We start from the raw sequence: 21,446 nt of genomic DNA, 5'->3' as shown, positions 1-21,446 counted from the left end.
GGGCTCTAGAGCGCAGGCTCAGTAGTTGTGGCACACGGGCTTAGCTGCTCCGCGGCATGTGGGATCTTCCCGGACCAGGGCTCAAACCCGTGTCCCCTGCATTGGCAGGAGGATTGTTAACCACTGCACCACCAGGGAAACCCAGCATTGTTTTTATAGGTAAGAGAAATGAAGTTCATCAAGGTTAAGTAATTTTGCCTAAATTCACAGAGCTGGCTAGCGGGGAAGGGGTTGGGACCTGGGTCTACTTGAATCCAAGACCTGTAACTTTCCCATCCCACCCTACTGATTGCTGATCAGTACAAATCTATTCTGGGACATGTGTGTGTTTGTGTGGGTCTCTGTGTGTATGTGTATATCAACTGCAGGTATGTGGGCTCCACCTGATGGGCACCTGTGCCTGCAGGCCCATGTTTGGGAATGTGTGTATGTCACCCCCACGTGGACAGAGAGCTGAGCATGTGTCCCGTAGCTCTGCCGATGCATGTGGGTATCTACCTTGCTTTGCCTGGCCTCCCTCCCAATGGAGGACCAGCTCCGGGTCAGGCACCGGCAGCCCACTGTGTGGCAGATGATTCTTGAGGGTCCCAGGGGGTCACTGTTCACTCCTAGACACTGGGACCCACATGACAGAAGGAGAGGTTGATCTTTCGTGCTCCCTAACCCTCCTCTCACCTTCTGGGGTCCCCTCCTGGTCACCTTCCTCAATGCTCAAGCTCTTGGGGGTGCAAATTCAAGGTTCGGGGAGTTTGAGGGCCCAGGGTGCTCTTGTGCTCCACAAACAGCACTTAGGTGCCTCCTCAGTGCCAGGCCCTGGGAAGGCTGGGAGGCCCTCAGAGCATCCTGAGAACTCAGCTCAGAAGACTAACAGGGCTTGGGTCAACCATGGGAGGTCACTTGGGGGTGAGGCCCAGCCCCCTGGCACCCCCCTTCTGCCAGGCTGCTGACCAGTAGAGCCCACTCTGTTCCCACTTTTCTTTCAAGCACAGGGTGCGGGGCCTGGGGTTGGCGTGGAGCAGGACGACAAGATGCCCAAGGGCCATGTTTTCTGGGGAGCCCTTTTCGACACCTCCTCAGCTGAGTTTCCTCCTCTCACAAGTAGCACACAGCCCAGATGCAAAAACCAGGAGCAGACACTGACCAGATGGCCCTGCTTTGCCCTAGCCAAGCCCCTCAGAGGCTCTAAATGGTGGGGTGCCCTGACCCCCAAGCTGGAGTAAGCTCTATCTCTCCATGGGGGAAGCAGGTAAGCACTTCTGTTGTTTTCTATTACCTGCCTTGAAGGAGGCAGGTACAGGTGGCCTTCCCAAGGCCTCACCCTGAGGTACCCAGGCAGTCTGAGGGGGCAGATGGGAGGTAGAGAACTTGGGATACCATGGCTGCCCCACTATGTAAATCATTCTTTGGCATGGGGGTCACTATGCCTGCAGCCACAAACTTAAGTCTCTGCTAGACTTTGGAGGCTAATCATGGGTTCTTTTGGAGCCTGCAAAGGTCAGAGAGGCCTGTTGCCTGGAAGCCACACCCCAGATAATCTAACCAGCTGATCAGCCTCTTCGGCCCTCTTTTTTTTTTTTAATTTATTTATTTGTTTACTTTTGGCTCCGTTGGGTCTTCATTGCTGCGCGGGCTTTTCTCTAGTTGTGGTGAGCTGGGGCCACCCCTTGTTGCGGTGCGCGGGCTTCTCATTGTGGTGGCTTCTCTTGTTGCGGAGCACAGGCTCCAGGCACACAGGCCTCAGTAGTTGCAGCACGTGGGCTCAGTAGTTGTGGTTCGCGGGCTCTAGAGCGCAGGCCCAGCAGTTGTGGCGCACGGGCCTAGTTGCTCCGTGGCATGTGGGATCTTCCCGGACCATGGCTCAAACCCTTGTCCCCTGCTTAGCAGGCAGACTCTTAACCACTGCGCCACCAGGGAAGTCCCTTTGGGCCTCTTTGGTGTCTGCACATACTGTATTCAGTTACAAAGTCAGGCTTGAGGCTGAGGCACGACCCCCATGCACAGCCCAGGTGCTGCCACAGAGGACATGCAGCTATAGCCCTATAAGCTATACCTTTTACAACTAACAGAATCCTTTGTGTTCCCTGCCTCCTAAACTCTGAATGAGAAGCCCCAGTCTTTGGTTACAAAGCCTTGGATGCCGTCCCACTCTGAATCACCCACCCCTGGAATGGATTTTATATGCAAAATTAGTTTAAAGAACTAATTTCCTGGCAAGTATCAATTTTTGAAATATTTCAGCTGGAATTTGGAGCTGACTTTTTGACATTTCCCATTTTAGTTCAGGAGACAAGGGCTAGGGGAGGGGAGGTAGAAACCAACCACCCGTATGTACCCCCAACTTCAGCAGGACAGAGAACACCTGTCCCACCCCCACCCTCAGCCTGGCTTCCTCCCAGCCTCCTAGTCTCCCTCCTTGAAAGGCATTCTGTCCCGGGTCTAGGTCTGATTTCTCTCTAGGTCTGGGTCTGAGAAAAGCCACAGGGCAGCGGGCCCCCTGGCAGGCCTGGCACACACTCCCCAGGGCAACTTTCCATGGACTGGCTCCTTCTCACTGGGGACAAAGCCAAGGCCAGGGCAGCAGCCTCCCAAAGGAATGAAGAGGCTGGACTCTGGGGAGGGAAAAGGAGCAAGGGCTGCACGTGTGGGGACCCTAGTGCGATGTCCCAGGCTTCCCAAGTTCCCAGTGCATTGAAACAAAGAATGGAGGAGCATCTGATTTAAGGACAAAGCTAGGGTTCCAGTCTAGGCTCTGCTACTCACCTTTGGGTGGCTGTGACCCTGAGGCCTCAGCTTCCCCCATTATTAAACAAGGAGGTGGCTAGATAACTTCTGAAGTTCCTTCCGGCTAGGACAGTCTAAGTTTTATGACTGTCCCCAGCTGGGCCCAGACAGTCTGCCTGCTGACCTCCCAGTGCAACCCTCCACTCTGGCCTGGCAGACTTCCCACAGCCTTGCTTTGATCTTTCCTACCCTCTTGTGCTCAGCCTATCCAATGAGACTTTACTCATTTGCCTCAGAATCCCACAAAAAGCTCATCTCTTCTAGGATGTCTAGCTTGATTACAGGAGTATTATCTCAAAGCACCACTCCTTTCATACAGACAAGCTCTATTCTAACATACGATCAGTTTCCACTATTTGTACTGGCCTAGAGGAAGAAGAAACTATCTCCTCTCTCTTTTGGAGGCAGATTGGCCTTCCTGATAATAAATGGTTCAGACATAAGGCAAAGGCCGTTGATGTGTTCTGAGCATACTGCTGATGGTGGTAGGATGACCAGTCAGCCCATGAACATCTCATCAGCTGACCACAGACATGTCATTAGCTCAGTTGAGGTTTGCTGAGCCTTGCCCAGCTAAGTAGAATTTCCTAGCAGATCCAAAGATGCCCAATGAATAATAAATGGGTATTTTCTTAAAAGTCACTAAGTCTTGGGATGATTTGTTATGCAGCAAAAGCTGATGATGCAAATATAAAGCACATGCCCAGAAAGGACACAAGTAGATGGAGCACATGCTGGGTTTTGTCATTACTGTAGGAACAATGCTCCATCACGGCAGTAGCTTTGGCATATTGCTACAGAGCTCAGTACAGGGAAATGATTGATCCAGGAGAGCAAGCCCCTTGCAAAGTGGCCAGGCACCTGAGCCAGAGCAGTCCAGCCATCTTCAGGATGTGGCACAACCTGTTCGCAGAGTCCAGGTGCAGACAAGTGCTCTCCTTCAATGCTAATACCAGCCCTAGGGGCTGGCGTTCTGTCTCTGTCAACCCAGGGTTGGCATGGAATTTTAAGAGTTAGAACATTTTAAAGGTAGAAGAACATTTCTGGATCACATTCGTATAACCAATAGTTACCAAATGCTGACTACGGGCAGATACTGTTCTAGGCCCTGGGAACATGGCAGTGTGCCTTCATGGAGCTTACCTTCCCATGTTCCCTAGAAAGACCTTGAAAGGGAGGAAGAAGGAATGGGGATAGTTAACGTCCCTGCAGTGGTTTTAAATGTCTACCAATTCTTTGATACTCCTTTCTCCAAGAGGTGGAACTTAATTCCCCTCCGCTGGAGTATGGGTTGTACTTAGTGACTCACTTCTTGCAAAGAGAGTGTAGCAGGAGTAATGGTGTGTGACTTCCAAGGATAGGTCATACGAGACATTGCAAGTTCCAACTAGTTCTCTCTCTTGGACCACCAACTCAGGGTTAAGCCAGCTGCCATGTCATGAAGACGCTCAAGCAGCACTAGGGAGAGGTCCACACAGCCAGGAGCTGAGGCCTCCCGCCAACAGCCCTGTGAGTGAGCCTTCATAGATGTGGGCCCTGCAGCCTTAGTCGAGCCTTCAGAGACAGCAGCCCCTGTTGACATCTTCACTGAAACCTCACGTAAAACCCTGAGCCAAAACTCATCTAGCTAAGCAGCTTCAAGTTCCTGACCCATACAAACTATGAGAATACAATTGTTTGTTGTCTGAAGCTGCTATGTATGGGGGTAATTTGTTACTCTGCAATAGATAATGAATACATTCCCTCTATCCTGCTGCTTTTCCAATTTTAATCCATCTTCCCTCCTTCATAGTCTTCATATACCAAATAATGGGGGAACAAAAGCCAGGATGTAATAAGACAGAGGACTCTGGGCAACTGAGCTCAGAAGAGAAGGCTCTCAATGAACCTCTGTTGTATTGACGTGGAAGAAACAAAAGCAGCAGCACCAAGCCTGCACTTTCTTTACCTTGAAGCCCAAACCCGCATTACTTTGTGATTCCTCTGGCTTCCCAGTCCCAGGTAGGGACTTTGCTGGGAGGTAGGAATTTGGGGGGTAGGGGTTAAAGGAGGTTGGCAGGTCATGCAGACTCACTTGAGCAGGATCTCATACTGGCCGGCATGCCAGGGCTGCACATTCTTTAGAACCAGGGTGAACACGTCCTCATTCTGTAGCACCTCGAAGTGGCCAGTGTCTTTGGAGAGGGCTTTGCCGTCCCGGAGCCAGTGCACAGTGGGGAAGGGGTCCCCAGCTATGGCACAGGAGATGAGGACACTCTGGCCCAGGCAGGCTGTCACTGAGCGCGGCTTGCTGATGAACCAGGGCTGGGTGCCATCCTGAGGCTCTGAAGTTAGCAAAGGATTGAGTTAGAGAGGGAGGCCTGTCAGCAGAGAGCATTCACTCAACTCTGCATGGCAGTGAAGGTCGGAAGACAGAGTGTTACCCAAAGAACAGCTTGTCCAGAAATCACTTTTATTGAACATACAGGTAGAGCACATCCTTCTCATGGCAAATCTGTCTCGGTTACTTCTCACAGGATAATATTAACATGAATTGGTACATCCAAAGCATGGGGAGGTTGTCCAGAAGGTACAGGGGCACTGGGATAGGTACCAATGATCTGCATGACATGTGTATGATTAAGAGTTGTCACTTGCTTCATGCGTGCTTAATTTGTCTCTCCTCTTAAATCTGGGTTCTCTAGAGGTTAGGACCATCATAGGCCGTAACTCATCTGTCACTGCCAAACTGTTAGTGTGTTAAGAGATATCTCTCCCAGCACTCTCTGCAGCTTGACACCAGTACCCCAGAGAGGGCAGGAGCCTCAGAAGGTAGGGAACGGTGGCCCCACTCAGCCAGAGCCTCAGATGTAGGATGGGGAGCTGGCCACTGGGGCTGGGATGGGACCAAGGGAGCGTGGGGTCCGTGGTGGGGAGACAAAGTAGGCTCACGTGGTTTCCTCGCCTCCAACTCACCTTTGGAGAGACCATGGCAGCAAAGCCTCCCTGCCCCTGCCCCTGCCCCTGCCCGCCACTAGTCAGCGGGTCAGCCTCACCTTGCACCGTGAGCACGGCCTGGGTGCGGACCTCTCCTGCGCTGTTCCAGGCTTCACAGGTGTAAGTGCCCGTGTCCTCTGGGAACACTTCCTGGATACAAAGGCTGTGCTGAGTGCCTCTCTGTTCAAAGTGGAAGTCCTCTGACTCCTGGATCTCAATCCCATTGTGAAGCCAGATGACCTCAGGGGGTGGGTTCCCTGAACGGGGAGGAGAGGCAGGGGAGCTCGTCAGGGAGGTGCTTCCCTGGGCTGTGCAGCAACTCTACTTAATACTATGACGTTGTATTGCATACGTTTTCCCATCCATAACATATTCTAACCCTATCTATCTCAAAGGTTTACTGGGAGGATTAAACAAATTAATACCTTAGCAGCCCACTAGAAACGCTGATTAGAATAGCATCTGGCACAAAGAAAGTACTCAATGCATGTTCATTGTAATTACTTAACAACAGATTTGGGGAAACCAGAAAGAATCCAGAAGTGAAAAATATTACTTCAGAGATAAAAGAGGAAACCTAGAAGAATGGTTTTTAAAATTAGAATTCAAACTGCTTGATGATGCTGAGTGGTAGCTGGATCAGTGGGTTCCAGCACTGTTTCCTGCTGTGCACACCTCACACCTTGTGTGCGTGCCCAGGCAACACCATGGGGACTTCACAGAAACTCCCTTGTCAGTTTTCACCAAGGGGACGCTCCCTTAGCGCTTCATTTTGCTACCATACCAATGTTGTCCAAGGGTGAAGATGGGTACCAGGCTTTCCAAACCCAGCTCATGGTGGATAGCATTTTCACTTTTCCTAGTCTACTTCCCTGGGTAGCTTCTAGCCATTTGCTGGGGCATAAAACAATGGCCACCTGTGAGGGTTTCCTCTGCGGAAAGAGCTGAGCCATTGCACTCTGCTTCCAAGGGAGCAAGTCCCTGGGAACAGCTGCTGAGGGAGGCTGTGTGGTATCAAGCTCTTTCAGGGACAGAGGAGACCACCATCTGTCTCTGATGGGGTAGCCAGCATGTGTCTGGAGGCCAGGTGCAGGGTGCCTCTGATTTCTATCAACTCGAGGAGTATGTGCAGGGGAGGGGACCCAGCCTCTGCCTGCATTGTCCCGGGACTGCCTTCAGCCTTCGGGAGCAGGGAGTTCATCCTAGGATCCCTAAAAGGGTGAGCCCATGGGTTCTCTCCCAACTCATCTTTATCGCTTCTGCAACTCAAAAGGAACTGAAAAACCAGACAGGACCTCCAGGCTGTCGCGGGACTGATCAGAGGCCAGCATGAGCCTGCGTCAGTAAGTCTGTGCCAGGACATTCCCCAGGTTTCACTTGCTGGCTGCTAGCAAAAACAGTAAAATCTCTCACTGGGCTGTTCATCCCACACTCTTGTCACCCCACCCATTTGAGAAGGACCCCTGTTCTATCTTCTCTCCTTAACATTTGAATAGAGCAACAGAGGTGTATCTTCCAAGGGTTACAAAGTTTTCACATCATCTGGTTTTGGACCTGTGTTCACAATCTTCCAGCTACATTGGCCATACTATGTTCTCAGTTAATCCCTCACCTCTCTAGCATGGCCATTTTCTTCCCTGGACCACTTAACCTTGAATCCAGAAAATCCAGCCCAGAGAAAGCAGAAGAGAGGGACCAAGAGGCTCCACTTCTTTGGGTCCACTGACTGACAGTCCCAGGCTGCCTTTCTGGTGGACAGTGATCTGAGCGGGATGTCGGGAAGCAAAGCCCATGTTGCAACCGTGCCCGTTTTCACGTATACCCCGGGGACAGAGATGCAGGGACAGACCTGACACCTGGACTGTCATGGTGACCTGGCTCCCGTCCATGACTCTGAGATCAGAGAGGCCCTGCAGGAAGAGGGGCGCGACGGGCTTGCTGGAGGCCGTGGGCAGGAGGTACTCACTCTTCTCGTCACTCTTCTTTTCTGCGTGGCAAACAGAATGTGGGGTGAACAATCATTCATTCCGCAGACACAGACGAAATGAGCACTCAGCACATGAATGTGTTGGGGCTCAGGTTCCCACCAGAAGCTGACCGCTGCCAGATAAGGAGCTCGGGAGGCCCCGGAGATCCCTAGGAACAAGGCGTGCCCATTTCCCTGTGTGGTACGACAGCGCTCTTGCCTCACAGCAGGAAAGGATGAGGCCTCTCTGTAGGGCCATATCCAACCTAGGCTCTGGCTCCCTAGGAGCACTTCCAGGGGATGGAGGCTGGGAGTCGGGGAGCCAATACTTGGCATCTTATGAGACTTTGTTTCCCCCTTAAATTGTATTTACTCTTTTGAATAAGTGATACATTCATACAGCATAAAATTCAAAAGGTACAAAGCGTATGTGTACAGTCTCCCTTTCACCCCTGTCCTCTGGCCAAATGTCTCTCCCCAGAGGCAACCGATCTTCAGTTCCTTGTTCACCTTGCCAAAGATGGTCCATGCGTATAACACACAATAGCAGATAGGTATACTCTTTAATTTTTCTTCTCTTAAAAAGAAAAGATAGCACACTATACACAATGATTGGCATCTTGCTTTTTCATCTAACAATACAGTTATCCTTCAGTATCTGCAGGGTACTGGTACCAGGACCCCTTGGCAGATACCAAAATCTGCAGATGCTCCAGTCCCTTATATAAAATGCATATAACCTAAAATCCTCCTGTATACTTTAAATCATCTCTAGATTACTTATAATACCTAATGCAATGTAAATGCTATGTAAATAGTTGCCAGTGCGGCAAATTCAAGTTTCCCTTTTTGAAACTTTCTGGAATTTTTTTCTCGAATATTTTTGATATGCGGTTAGTTGAATCCTCAGATGCAGAGCCCATGGATACGGAGGGCCGACTGCATATCTTGATGTTTCTCATAAAACAAAACTGGAGAGCTTCCTCATTGTTTTCTATGACTGCGTGATGCTCCTTTACCATCTCCTGAGATTTTAAGCACCTCAGGAAAGTCAAAGATGCTACATAATTAGAATGACTAAAATTAAAGACTGATCAACCTAAGTACTGGGTCTGGCAAGGATGTGGAGCAACTAGAACTCTCCTACACTGCTGGTGCGAGTGTAAAATAGTACAGAGCCTTTTAAAAACAGTTTGGTGGGCTTCCCTGGTGGCACAGTGGTTGAGAGTCCGCCTGCCGATGCAGGAGACACGGGTTCGTGCCCCGGTCCGGGAGGATCCCACATGCCGCGGAGCGGCTGGGCCTGTGAGCCATGGCCGCTGAGCCTGCGCGTCCGGAGCCTGTGCTCCGCAACGGGAGAGGCCACAACAGTGAGAGGCCCGCGTACCACAAAAAAACAAAACAAAACGAAAACAGTGTGGCAGTTTCTTAAAAAGTTAAACATACATTTAGCATATGAGCCATTCATTCTACTCCTGGGTATTTACACAAGAGAAATGAAAGCACGTATCCATACAAAGAGTTGCACACAAACATTCATAGCGGTTTTATTCCTAATGGCCCCAAACTGGAAACAACTCAAATATTCCATCAACAAGTGAATGAATAAACAAATTATGATATATCCGTACAATGGAATACTACTCAGCACTAATGAGAGACACTGCAACAGGGACAAATCTCACAAAAATTACACTGCATGAAAGAAGCCAGGCAAAGAAAGAGTACCTAATGGATGATTCCATTTACATAAAATTCTAGAAAATGCAACATATAGTGACAGAAAGGTTGCTTGGGGCAGGCATTGTGGGGAGGGATTGTAAAGGGAAACAAGGAAGCATTTGGGGGTGATGGAGATGTTCATTTTTTTAAATTGTGGTGAAGGTTTCATGGGTGAAGCCTTCAAATTAAACACCATAAATATATGCAGTTTGTTGTACAACCAAAACGGGGAGCGGGGGCGGTGGTGGAATCTCTCTCTGGGAGGGGGAAGGAGTGCACCGGCTGGACAAAGACAAAAACTAGAACAGCTCTCTGGGTTCAGGGCTGGCCGACTCACTCCCACTCCGTTCGCTGGGGAGATGGGTTAACAAATAGGCTTTCCATTATTCTTAGAATCCTCCCTACGCCGGGCTCTGACCTGCCTCGTGTGAGCCGCACAGGGGAAGGAGCCGTAAGGTTAGGTTGGGCTGGTGTGTATTTCCCACACAGGATGGCCCTCGTGCAGGGCGAGCTCCCAGCCGCCCCGTCTCTGATCCTGCCCTTTGTCCTGTGAGCCAGGTGGCTTTGACCTTCAATAACTCTTTGTTAGCCTTCTTATTTTTGTCTTTGCGGGAGGGAGGCAGGGGTAGGGACAAAGAAGGCTATGGTATCTCTAAGTTAAACTCTAAGTTTGGGGGAAGAGGGACTGTGGTATTTTGAGTTATTTTTAGCACAGGATCACACATACCAGACCTTCTCCTGGAAGCCTGCAGCCATGAGGACACATTTCCAGGGTGCTTTACATACCTGGGAAAGGCCTAACTCCAAACTGGCCACTAGATTTTTATCTGCTGGCACTGAAAACAAAATATGGTGCACTGCAGAGCACACCCAGCACGGCTTCTGGGAACGAGGGTGAGAGAGGCTGGGAAGACCAGGTAGGTAGGAGGACAATTTCCCCCAAGGCAGGTGCCGTGTGAAGGGCCTGGAGCCAGAGTGCAAGGGAAGACAGGGCCCATGACCAGAGGATGGGCTCTCGGAGCCATCCTGCCCCAGCCCCTGGCATCACTGGCTTCGACAGGGGCCAGCCAGGCAGCCTTGGCCTTGGCAGAAGGCCCCGGGAGTGGGCTCCGGGGGCCCAATATTGGAAATGCAGAGATCTCCTTTCTCTGACTGAGCGGCAGTAGCCAGGGAAGCAGGCTGCCTCAGGAGAGTTGAGGAATTTCCTGTCTTGCACAGACTGAGAAAGCTCGAGGACAAAATGTTTTTGCCCGTCCAGGGCCCTCCCTGTTCCCGCCTCTCCGCTGTCTCAGCCAGAGTCCCCAGCTTTGCAGAGCTCCCTGCAGACAGGCTCTTATTCCTAAGTGCTGTGGAAACATCAAAAACTCCAGCTCCCTTTCCTTCCAGCCAGTGCAGCTCCTCTTTGATCCCCACCATCTCCTGGGTCTTCCTACTGCCCAGTTTTCTGGCCTGGGGCTTTGGCAAAGCCAGGCCACCCTAAGGGTCTCGGCCAGTGGAGACTAAATGTCTATCTATAGCTCCCTGTCCTGAGAGAGTGGCCTGGGCACTGACTCCCAGGTGGCAGCTCACTGGTTCTCTGAAAGCCACTGAAATGTAGGATCTGAAGCCGGGTCCTGGTCTTGGGCAAGTCACTGCCTCTCTCGGAAGCTCGACTTCTTCATCTGTATTTAGGGTAGTAATAGTATCATCACAGGACCTGGGGGTTTGAAAGAGATAATCTGTGAAAATACTTTGTCCGGCCATCCATCATCAATAGTCACAGGTGTGTGAGGCTGGCACAAGAGCTGACTCACACCTACCCGCTCGGGCGCCATTAGCTGGTGGGTTTATCAGCAACAGAAGAACAAACAGAGGCTGGACCCTCACCCCAGGATTACAGACTCATTCTTATGTAACCTAAGGGAAATACTGTTAGGAATACAAATGTGTTGCTTAAAAATATCATGGATATATCTAAAGTAAATCTAAAGCAATTTGAGAACAAAATTTCACTGCACTCTCTCAGAGAGAGATGAGAGAGAGTGCCTGAATTTGTGGGAACTGCCCCTGGCAGGCATTTAGTTCCAATGTCACCCATCACCTCTGACCCTGTTCTTGCCTCCCCAAAGCCCCACTGTAAGAACAGAGAGAAGAGGGAAGTGACTGGGAGGAAATGTGCAGAATGAACCTGTTCTCAGACCTGCCGTTCAGGGTCACATGGGACTAGAGCTACGGTGAATCGGGCTAGTGGGTGGCTGAGTCATCCCCAGCATTCAACCTCTCCAGAGTCTTCACAGGGTGAGAAAACCAACCCCCTACAATTACACTCTGCGCTGGGCTTCAGGAGCCAACAAGGATGTCAGTTTTGAGACAAGCAGCTTCCTCTAGGTGACCTGAGAGAAGCATCCCTAACTTGAATCCTGAAACCCCAGTCCTAACCCCACCGCCCCACTTTACTGGTAGTGAGGCCAGGACGTGCTCAGGTAAAGGGAGCTGCCTGAGGTCCCAGAGCCAGTGACAGGCACACCTAGAGCTCACCCCAGGTCTCCTGACTGCAAGGCCAAGGTGTTCTGGAGGCTGTCTCTTCCAAGGGAGCCAGCCACCTCCCGTGATGCCCATGCTGAACTCCCCGTGAGGGCAAAGGTCCTATGCTGACCCCCATTCTTGACCCTTGACAAGGGAGAAAGCTATCGCAGAGTGGGGAAAAGGGCAAGGTGTGTGTATGTCATTTAATTCCAAAGCCACACACAACTTCTTCTCGCTCATCTGTGGCCGACTGACCACATATCAGTTTATGCTCACTCTTATGTGGACTTAGATAAAATGAGACAGATGGAAACAGGTGCTGTGAACTCACAGCCTGAGCTGCATGATCTGAAGCAAGTTCCCCATCCTAAGCCTCAGTGTTCTCTCCTCTAAACTGATAAGAAGACTACAGCTATCATCAGTTACTGACAATCATGCAAAAGTGATAAGGGTAATGCACACATCATCAGTATAATGCATGACAAATACTGCAGGGTTTTCAGATGATTCAAAGAAATAACACCCATAAAACAGCTACAAGAATATCTGGCACATAATAAGTACAGGAATAAATGTTTTGTGCCTTTCCTAACCCAACTGTTTTTGGTTGAGCAAACTCAACCTGACAGTAACTACGATGAGAAAAGTCTCCCAAATCTGGACATTCACATTTAACCAGGCAGAGATCTGAAAGGTCTCAGCTTCCACTGAGATAACATTATAATAATTCCTTACAAAGTTCAGCACCTCACCATTCTAAAGGATTCTAAAGGATGTCTGCAGCTCTCAGTTTATCCTCAACACCCCCTGAAGTAAGGAAGATTGTGCCCTCATTTTACAGCAGAAGGAGCTGAGGCTCAAATTGGAGAAGGAACTGTTAAAGCAAAGAAAGTTGGATCCATCCCCTCAAACCATATATAAGTGGATTAAAGATAACATCTCTCCCAAACTTCATGTAGAGAAAGGATTTGTCAGCATCTTAATGACTAGCTTCTTATAGTACATTTCTAGTGAAGTAAACCCACCCAGTGATGAAACAGATTCTTCTCTGCTCCTTCCGGAAAACAACTGCTTCTTTCCTTCAAGTCAGTAATGCAGAAATTCCTTCATGGTCACGTTGACCTACAAGTTAGTGCCCTCTATGCTCTTCAGGTGCACTGCTACAGTAGCAACTTCCCAAAAGGCATGTTACTCCTCTTTTTTGTTCACTTCTATGACGTGGAGATTATTGAAGAAGAAGCTTTCTTGGCTTGGAAAGAAGATATAACCCAAGAGTTTCCAGGGAAAGGCAAGGCTTTGCTCCAGGTGAATCAGTGGCTAACCTGGCTAGAAACTGCTGAAGAAGAAGAATCAGAAGAAGAAGCTGACTAAAAGAACCAGCCAAAGCCTTAAATTGTGGAAAACATACCGTGAGTATGATGTAACTGCCTTTGACCTAACCACTGTGAAAATTCATTCCGCTGTAAAGTTTTCACAATATTTAAAGCAGAAGCACGTCAGTTAGGATTTCCTTCTGCATAAGGTTTTTTTGTAGTGTAATGTCTTAATCATAGTCTACCAACAAATATTTTGGGAGTATCTTTAATGTTTAGATAGTATATTAGCAGCATGCAATATTACATCATAAGTTCTCAAGCAGAGACAGTCTATTGCCAGTTATCATAGGCTGTTTTAAGTTAGAAAACTGAAGAGCAACACTGAATACTGTAGAAATGCACTTTGCTCAGTAATACTTGAGTTGTTGCAATATTTGATTATCCATTTGGTTGTTACAGAAAAATTCTTAACTGTAATTGATGGTTGCTGCCGTAATAGTATATTATTGCCTGTATTTCTACCTCTAGTAATGAGCTTTAAGTGCTAGATTTTAATATCCTTGAGCCTGGGCAAGTGCACGAGTCTTTTTAAAAGAAACATGGTTTACTTGTGCAAAACTGATCAGTTCTGAGAGATCGTAAATGCCCTTGAAGTGGTCTTCGTGGGTATGAAACAAATTGTGAGAATTTGAATTGGTGCCTCTTATTATAGTATTGAAATTAAGTCTACTTAATGTATCAAGTCCTGTTCATGCCCTGATTTTATATACTTCCTTCAGAGAAGGAAGCTGGTCTGTCCTAAGAGCTGACATGGCCAACGGAGTCCTGGCCTGGATGCTCCCCTGCCTGTCCTGAGAACAAAGGCCAGTTGCCTAGATTCCACTGGGAGCTTTCCGTCACTGTGCTCACGCCCAGAGTCACCGGTTCTCCTAGAGATGTCTCTTCTGGGGTTGTGCTTTAGCTGTCACCTGGCACAGTCCTGGTTTGAGGCGGGGAAGGCGGGCCAGGGTCTGAGGAAGAGGCCCCCAGTGGCCATGGAGCCTCAGGGAACCTGAGCCTTCTTCATTTGGGGAAGGCAGGCGCTGGCCGTGGCACACCAATAGCAAGGGAGGGGTCCCTGGGACCCTATGACAGACTTGCTACCCAGCTCAAATGGGGCCAGACTAGATAAGACCCCAGGGCTTCCCCACACCTGTGCTTCCCCTGCTTTGCTGAGACCAAACCCAGAGGGGCCCTTCTTTCTGGAATAAAGGATGGGCCAACCCTCCTCGATTTACTGGCCTAGGACTAAAGATCTGAAGTGGACTTATCTGTTGCTCTGGTACTTGGTCAATTGGCCAGTGGCTCTCCACTCACTCACTGACTTACTCTGCTGTTAAACTGAGCAGTCAGGTACTGGGGGCTCTGTTCCATTTTGAGAGAAAGGAAAAGGACCCAGCCTGTCCTCCAGTGGGAAAGACAAGAACTAAGATTAAGAATGCTGGGACTTCCCTGGTGGTGCAGTGGTTAAGAATTGTCTGCCAATGCAGGGGACACGGGTTTGAGCCCCGGTCCGGGAAGATCCCACATGCCGTGGAGCAACTAAGCCCATGCACCACAACTACTGAGCCTGCGCTCTAGAGCCCACGTGCCACAGTTACTGAAGCCCGCATGCCTAGAGCCCGTGCTCCGCAACAAGAGAAGCCACCGCAATGAGAAGCCCTCGCATTGCAACGAAGAGTAGCCTCTGCTCGCCGCAACCAGAGAAAGCCTGTGCACAGCAATGAAGACCTAATGTAGCCAAAAATAAATAGATAAACTTAAAAAAAAAAGAATGCTTATAAGCAGTTTATTGACAAGTAAAAATGATGCCACATAGACTAAGCTGTAGCAAGACTTAAGAAAGGGAAAGAGGAGCGAGAGGAGAGAAGAGAGGGCAGGAGAAAGAAGGGACATGGAAGACAGTCTGAGGGAAAAGGAAGGAGAGAGATGGCGGGGAGCACTGCTTTCTGACCCTACAGACCCTCCAAATTTTCCCTCCTTGGCCATTTTTGCTCTGTTTTGACTCATCAGAAACTGTTTTTGAAGACAGTTCCTAGTCACGAACTTAAACATAAAATTCTTGCTCTGGAGAAGCAAAAGTCTCAAACAAATGATTTCTCAGGGTCCCAGAGCAGCAAAGTAGAAAGCAGATGGGCTGAGGCAGCTGGAGGCCTAGAGCTGCTGCCTGTTAGCTGGGTTATTGTGACTTGACCTCCGAGCATCGATTTTCTTCATCTGTAAAGCAGAGTTATTCAAAAGTGGAAAGTGGAGTTGTGATGGAAATTAAATAAAACAAACCAGCCTTTCTAACTGATTAGATTTTGTCTATCAAAACAATGTTCCTCATCAGAAAAGCTAATTGATCTTGGTCTTGTTTCAACACTTATAGGAACTGGTATTAACCCAATACTAGATTTTTTTTTTTTTTTTTTTTGCGGTACGCGGGCCTCTCACTGCTGTGGCCTCTCCCATTGCGGAGCACAGGCTCCAGACACGCAGGCTCAGCGGCCACGTCTCACGGACCCAGCCGCTCCGCGGGATGTGGGATCCTCCCGGACCTGGGCACGAACCCGTGTCCCCTGCATCGGCAGGCAGACTCTCAACCACTGCGCCACCAGGGAAGCCCCCCAATACTAGATTTTGGAAAGCTCTTATTTAGAGGAAGTTAAGTACCCACACAACAGGTGCTACTTGTTACCTTTCTCATGAATTCGCATACAACAACCGGTATAACCCTGCTCCTCAAACCTGGAGACACAACTGAGGGCTTTGGCTTCTCTTGGGCTTGAAATTAAGAAGCCCCTACAGCCTTTGTCCCAGTGCTGGTGTGATGGCAGTGTCTCCCTCTATACTGCATTCATTCTCCTGTTCTTCCCTTCTGGGTCCTTCCTCTCTTTCTATGGGTTTAGCAAGAAAAAGAATTCTGAATTTCTCCTTAGAAATTTTCTCTTGGAAGTTTTCTCCACCTGTCAACTTTTACTAGCCAACACGCTGCTCTCTAAAGTGCCCCCATGGTTATGGATCTGAATTTGCATACACATTGAGTAGTTTGCCTTGAAAATGTCCCTTAGCAGGCTCCCAGCTCATTCAAAATTTGTGTCAGATTAAAACAAAAAATTATAGAATGTTACCTTTCAAGTGTTTAATGACACAAATATGAAACAGAGACAGAATACCTTACCATCTTAAGAGCTCCTGAAACCATGTACAAGTCCCTGGGTCCTTGCCATGTTGTAACAAAAACAGAAATGAGGTTTTTCCTCTCTTGATAACAAGGAAAATAAAGGGAACAGTGAACATGTGAGAGAAGAAACATAAACTGACCTGAAAGAATGAATCTTTTACTTTAACTGTTACTAATCTGTAGTGTCTGTAACTAGATTTGTCCTTCACAAAGCTAACCTCGAAGGCTCTCTGACACTATGTGAATTACATCCTGCACCTATCAGGCCCTAATTCCCTGTGAATGACATCCTGCCCCTAACACTCTCTGATCCTGTGTGAATTACATCCTGCACCTGGTATTTACACTCCCTGAACTCTCTTGTAGCAAATCACCCCTTGTAGCATTCTGCATTTCAGAAAGATGAGGGCCAATAACTCAGACACAACAGACTGAGCTGCTGCAGGCAATTACCAGGCTGCCTGACACCAGCTGTGACTGTTTTGAAATAATGCAAGAAGAAGAAAAATGCAAGACCTTCATTACTTTGATCCTTATCACCTACCCCAGACTGTGAGCTCCACCTAGAAGACCTCTTCGGATTCCCCAGGGAGGGGGGGGGGGGTGGCACAGTTCTTGAGGTGCTAGCCTACTCTTTGCCTGGCAACAAATGAAGCTTCTCTCTTTTCCTCCGAAACTCTTGTCTCCATATCTCTTGGCATCCATGCAGAGAGAGCCGAGATTTTGGCATCCCTCCCCAGGGCTTCCCACCTGGGGAGGGACCACTGCTTGTCACAGCTTTTACTAAGTCCTGCTGTCAGAGCCTCAGGCCCGGTCTCTCAGCACCTTCCCTGCTCTGACACCAGCGTCCCTGGACCCACAGGTTGTCACCAAATAAAGGTGGACATGGAAGGGCCCTCCCCTACTTCCTAGCATCCCCCACTCCTCTCAGGTGTGCAGACACGTGGACCTTTTGAAGATGCATAGTTAGGGGCAGGGAAAATGATTGTGTTTATCTCCGATCTGCTGAAGATTTTCCTTAAGCTTTGAACCTGAGCTATTTGGCTTAGTCATAAAAATGCAAAATACCATTCCAACAGCAAATCTGATTCACCCCAAACCCTGTTATACTGTGGAAATTAAGTAAATGACCAACAAAAGGCAGTTCTGGAAGCACAATCCTCCCTTCTTCTTTATTTGGTGCTCAAAATCCAGCAAGGTCCAGGGATCATGGTCTAGCTTCCTCCTTTCTCTAGGTTCCAGGACTATTGACTCTAGAGGGCTCATCAAGGAAGCTTACCTTCACCCAGACACTCCCCATCTGCAGAGCATTTATGCATGGTGCAAATCCCTCCCCAGGGACAGATGCGAGCTCTCTTCCAACAAAAGTCTGTCTCTTAACCAAATAAACCTACTTGGAGCATCAGCAAAAGGTCTACTTCAGTGGGCATAAAAAGAGATCCTTCCCCCCATAGCCTTGCTCTCTCTTTTGGCTTTTTTTTCTTCTCCCCACTGATTTCTCCAGAACCTAAAAAGCAAATGGGAAGAAGTGGCAAGAAAAAGAATGAAAGGAAACAATGACGTATGACATCCCCCAAAGTATCTCTGACCAGTAATGATAGGGTTGCCAGATGGGAGGCAGGAATCAATCATTGCAACCATAGCCTTCTTACTGCCTTAGAAGTTATAATCAAACTCTAAATGTAAAGGTAAACCATCCAAGCCAGCTGACGTTCCCTCCCAAGGCGTGTCTGGGAACCATACTCTCCACCACACTGTCAAAGCACGCATCACATTTTGCCATTAGGAACACAAAGCTGTAATTCTGGATGGCATTCCTGACCAAGGACTCTGGGCAAATAAATGCTAAAGATGACCTGCAATGGCTGTAGAAGTAGACCACGATGCAGCTCTAATTGTCCAATTAGTAAACTAAGGCTCCAGCTCCATGACACGGAAACAAACAAATACTCGGAAGTCCTTCTGTGACAAGAAGGGCTCACATGGTGCACAACACCAGTTCTGTTGTATCAACTTGTATAAAACTAAAATATTGGTTATAAAATAATTTAACATTTATTTGCTGGCCTTCATAGAATTTAGAAGACTTTGGACACATATTGTAGGTGGACTAAAGTTCTTAAAAAACAAACAAAAAAGACAAGGTAAAACTGATGTTTATCCTTTCCCCTCAATAAGTTTCTCTTTAGCTGACATAAGTATTAAAAATGTTTTCAATCTATGTGGAATCTTAAAAAATGGTACAAATGAACCTATTTACAAAACAGAAACAGAGTCACAGATGTAGAAAACAAACTTATGGTTACCAAGGGGGAAAGGCGGGGAGGAGGGATACATTGGGAGATTGGGATTGACATGTACACACCACTATATATAAACTAGATAACTAATAAGGACCTACTGTATAGCACAGGGAACTCTACTTAATACTCTACAGTGACCTATATGGGAATAGAATCTAAAAAAGAGTAGATATATGTATATGTATAACTGATTCACTTTGCTATACAGCAGAAGCTAACATAATATTGTAAATCAACTATACAGTACTCCAATAAAAATTAACAAAAAAAGGGTTATCTTAAAAAAAGTTTTTTAATGTTTTCAGTGTTTTTAAACTCATAGAGGGAAAGATTATACAACGTCCAAAGTGCCTGCCAGTATCCTCCAATTAAAATGGCGGGAGGCTGTCAGTACTCAAAGCTGCCCCACAGAGAGCTTGTCACTAATCTGAAAACCAGCTGGGCTTCTACGGATGCTTTCACTGCCTAGTGAATGGCTGACTTCCCTGGTGCCTGTTGCTTTCATTAGAGGCTCTTTATCGAAACAAATACTCTAATAAATATGCTTATTGTTTCATTTTTTTATTTTAGAAATCAGGTTTTTAAAAAAATTTTTTTTAACTTACCCACATTTTATGTCCTTAGGTGCCTTTAAGAGCCCAGCAGGTCTTCACTTAAATAAACAAACCATTAGGCTGAGACAATGTCTAACTGGGCACTATTAGCAGGTTAATAAATCTAGTCACTTAAGAATTTTAGCCTTGACAAAGATACTCCAGGGGGAGATAAATTAAAAGATTCTAGCCGAAGGAAGCCTCCACACCAATGACTCAGTGCAAATACACTGAAATATTTACTCTCCTTCAGATCTTCCTGGCTTCTGCAGGAATTTAGATTAATCATCCTTTAGGCTCCATCTGGGTCAGGAGGGAAGACTTTCACGGCCTGGTTAACTACTGGGGACATTTTTCCTAGTGTGGGAGGAGGAAAGCAGGAATATTTGTTGGGGGGCTTTTGAGAGCTAGTGTGTGTGGGTTTGCTGAGCACTCCCATGAACCCTGAGACCCCGGACATGTGAGGAGTCATGTGGAGGGAACACCCCCTGCACTACCGGGCAGACTCACCCACCGCCGTTGCTCTTTCATTCATTCACTGAACACATACCCTGCCTCTCTCGGAATCCAGTCTCTACCACTGGGCCCCTCACTCCCTTTGCTCCAGACTCACTGTCTCTTAAATAGGCCGACTTGATTCCTAACTCAGGGCCTTTGCACTTGGTGTGCTGCCTGCCTGGAGCACTCTTTTTCCAGTTCATGAGGTCTCTGCTCAAAAGTCACCTTCCCCAAGAGGTTTCTTCCAGCACCTAACGAAGAAAGGATCCCTTCCACCCCGCTCTCTATTCTCGTTTTCTTAATAGCACTTGCCGGGATTGGATTAAGCCAGGTGTGGATGATTGCCCATCTCTCCATCAGAATGTAACCGGCAGGAAGACAGAACCTGTCTCTTGTTCATGGCCGCTTCCCCAGAACGATGCCTGGCACCAAGGAGGTGCTCAGTAGAGATTTGCTGATAAGTAAGCACAACCGTAAGGGAGGTACAGCTGGTAAGAGAACTCACCCCAGAGGAAGTGACATTTGTGGGAAGGAGTTAGATTTGGGGAGGAAGAGGTTACAGAGGAGAGAAGGCAGAGAAAGCAGGGAAAAGAGCCTGCAGAAATCATGTCAGAGTGATTGCCAGAAACTGACTGCCAGAAATTGCTGAGCCAGCAATTTCTGGATGATTGCAAAACCTTGGCGAAAGGTTAAAGAGGTGAGAAAGAGCACCCGTGTCTGGGCTTCAACAAAGTATCTGCTGAGCTCTCCTCCAGCAAAAGTTGCCGGGGAACCTGCTCCTCCCTGGAAACCAGACCGGGGAGGGAGAGCCATTGCCGAATGGCGCCCTCTTGTGGCCAGAGCCCCCAGAACGGATGCTCAGACTATGGCTTTCGTGTGTGGCCCTACACTTCCCTTCTCTTGATTCGGATTCTCTCTTCCCTTTACCAAAACCAAACGACCAGACAGACAGACAGAAAAACAACCACCCAGTGTGGCAAAGTTGATCCTTTGGTAAGACCGCTCCTTAGACTTGCATTTTGAAGGGAGTTCATCTGTTTAAAGGTCGGGACTCTGTTGGACAATCATAAAGGCACCCACTTACTGAGCACGTCCCATATTTGGAGATCATTAGTGTGTTTGTTAATGTAATCCTCGCAGTACTTGGGGTGACGCTCAGTGTCCATGTCTTCACACAGAAGAGGAAGGTGAGGCCCGGAGAGGAAACAGCAGCCCAGCGGCAGGGCTAGCAAGCCGTGCTCAGGACTCACACCTGGGCAGGTGCTCCAAATCCATGCCCCAGCCGTGGTCTGGGGCCACACGGATGGGAGAAAAAGGCCAGGCCTGGGCAGCTGAGGGAGAGGCCAGGACAGTGGTCGGCATAGTAGGGGAATAATGCCTCCACTACAGTCGTCTCCCTGCCCCTGAGCTGCCCCAGAGACTGCAGCCAAAGAAGCTGCCAATAAAGAAAGAAAAACTCCACGGCTGAGGCTGGTGCGGGACGTGGACCGGAGCCTCCTGGGGACCCTGGGAGCAGAGCCAGGGCTGTCACGGTGCCAGGCTCGGCCTGCCCCGACCCTGTGCAGGCAGCCCAGCGCGGCG

General features: G+C 48.5%; 1 protein-coding gene across 3 annotated transcripts in view; it reads right to left on the bottom strand.

The window, feature by feature from the left end:
- Positions 1-21,446, bottom strand: part of MYLK (myosin light chain kinase) — a 294,914-nt gene that overhangs the window by 82,848 nt on the left and 190,620 nt on the right. For all 3 annotated transcript variants that reach the window (XM_081235669.1, XM_081235665.1, XM_081235666.1), the window contains exons 12-14: positions 7,607-7,744; positions 5,817-6,014; positions 4,856-5,105 (exon numbers count right to left, since the gene is read on the bottom strand). In XM_081235669.1, the coding sequence (XP_081091795.1) occupies positions 4,856-5,105; positions 5,817-6,014; positions 7,607-7,744 (586 nt within the window). The remainder of the gene's footprint in view (positions 1-4,855; positions 5,106-5,816; positions 6,015-7,606; positions 7,745-21,446) is intronic.

This window comes from Mesoplodon bidens, assembly GCF_964165515.1.
Source record: "Mesoplodon bidens genome assembly, chromosome: 5".
NCBI classification, from domain to species: Eukaryota; Metazoa; Chordata; class Mammalia; order Artiodactyla; family Ziphiidae; genus Mesoplodon; species Mesoplodon bidens.
This window is presented reverse-complemented; position numbering and strand designations above follow the sequence as displayed.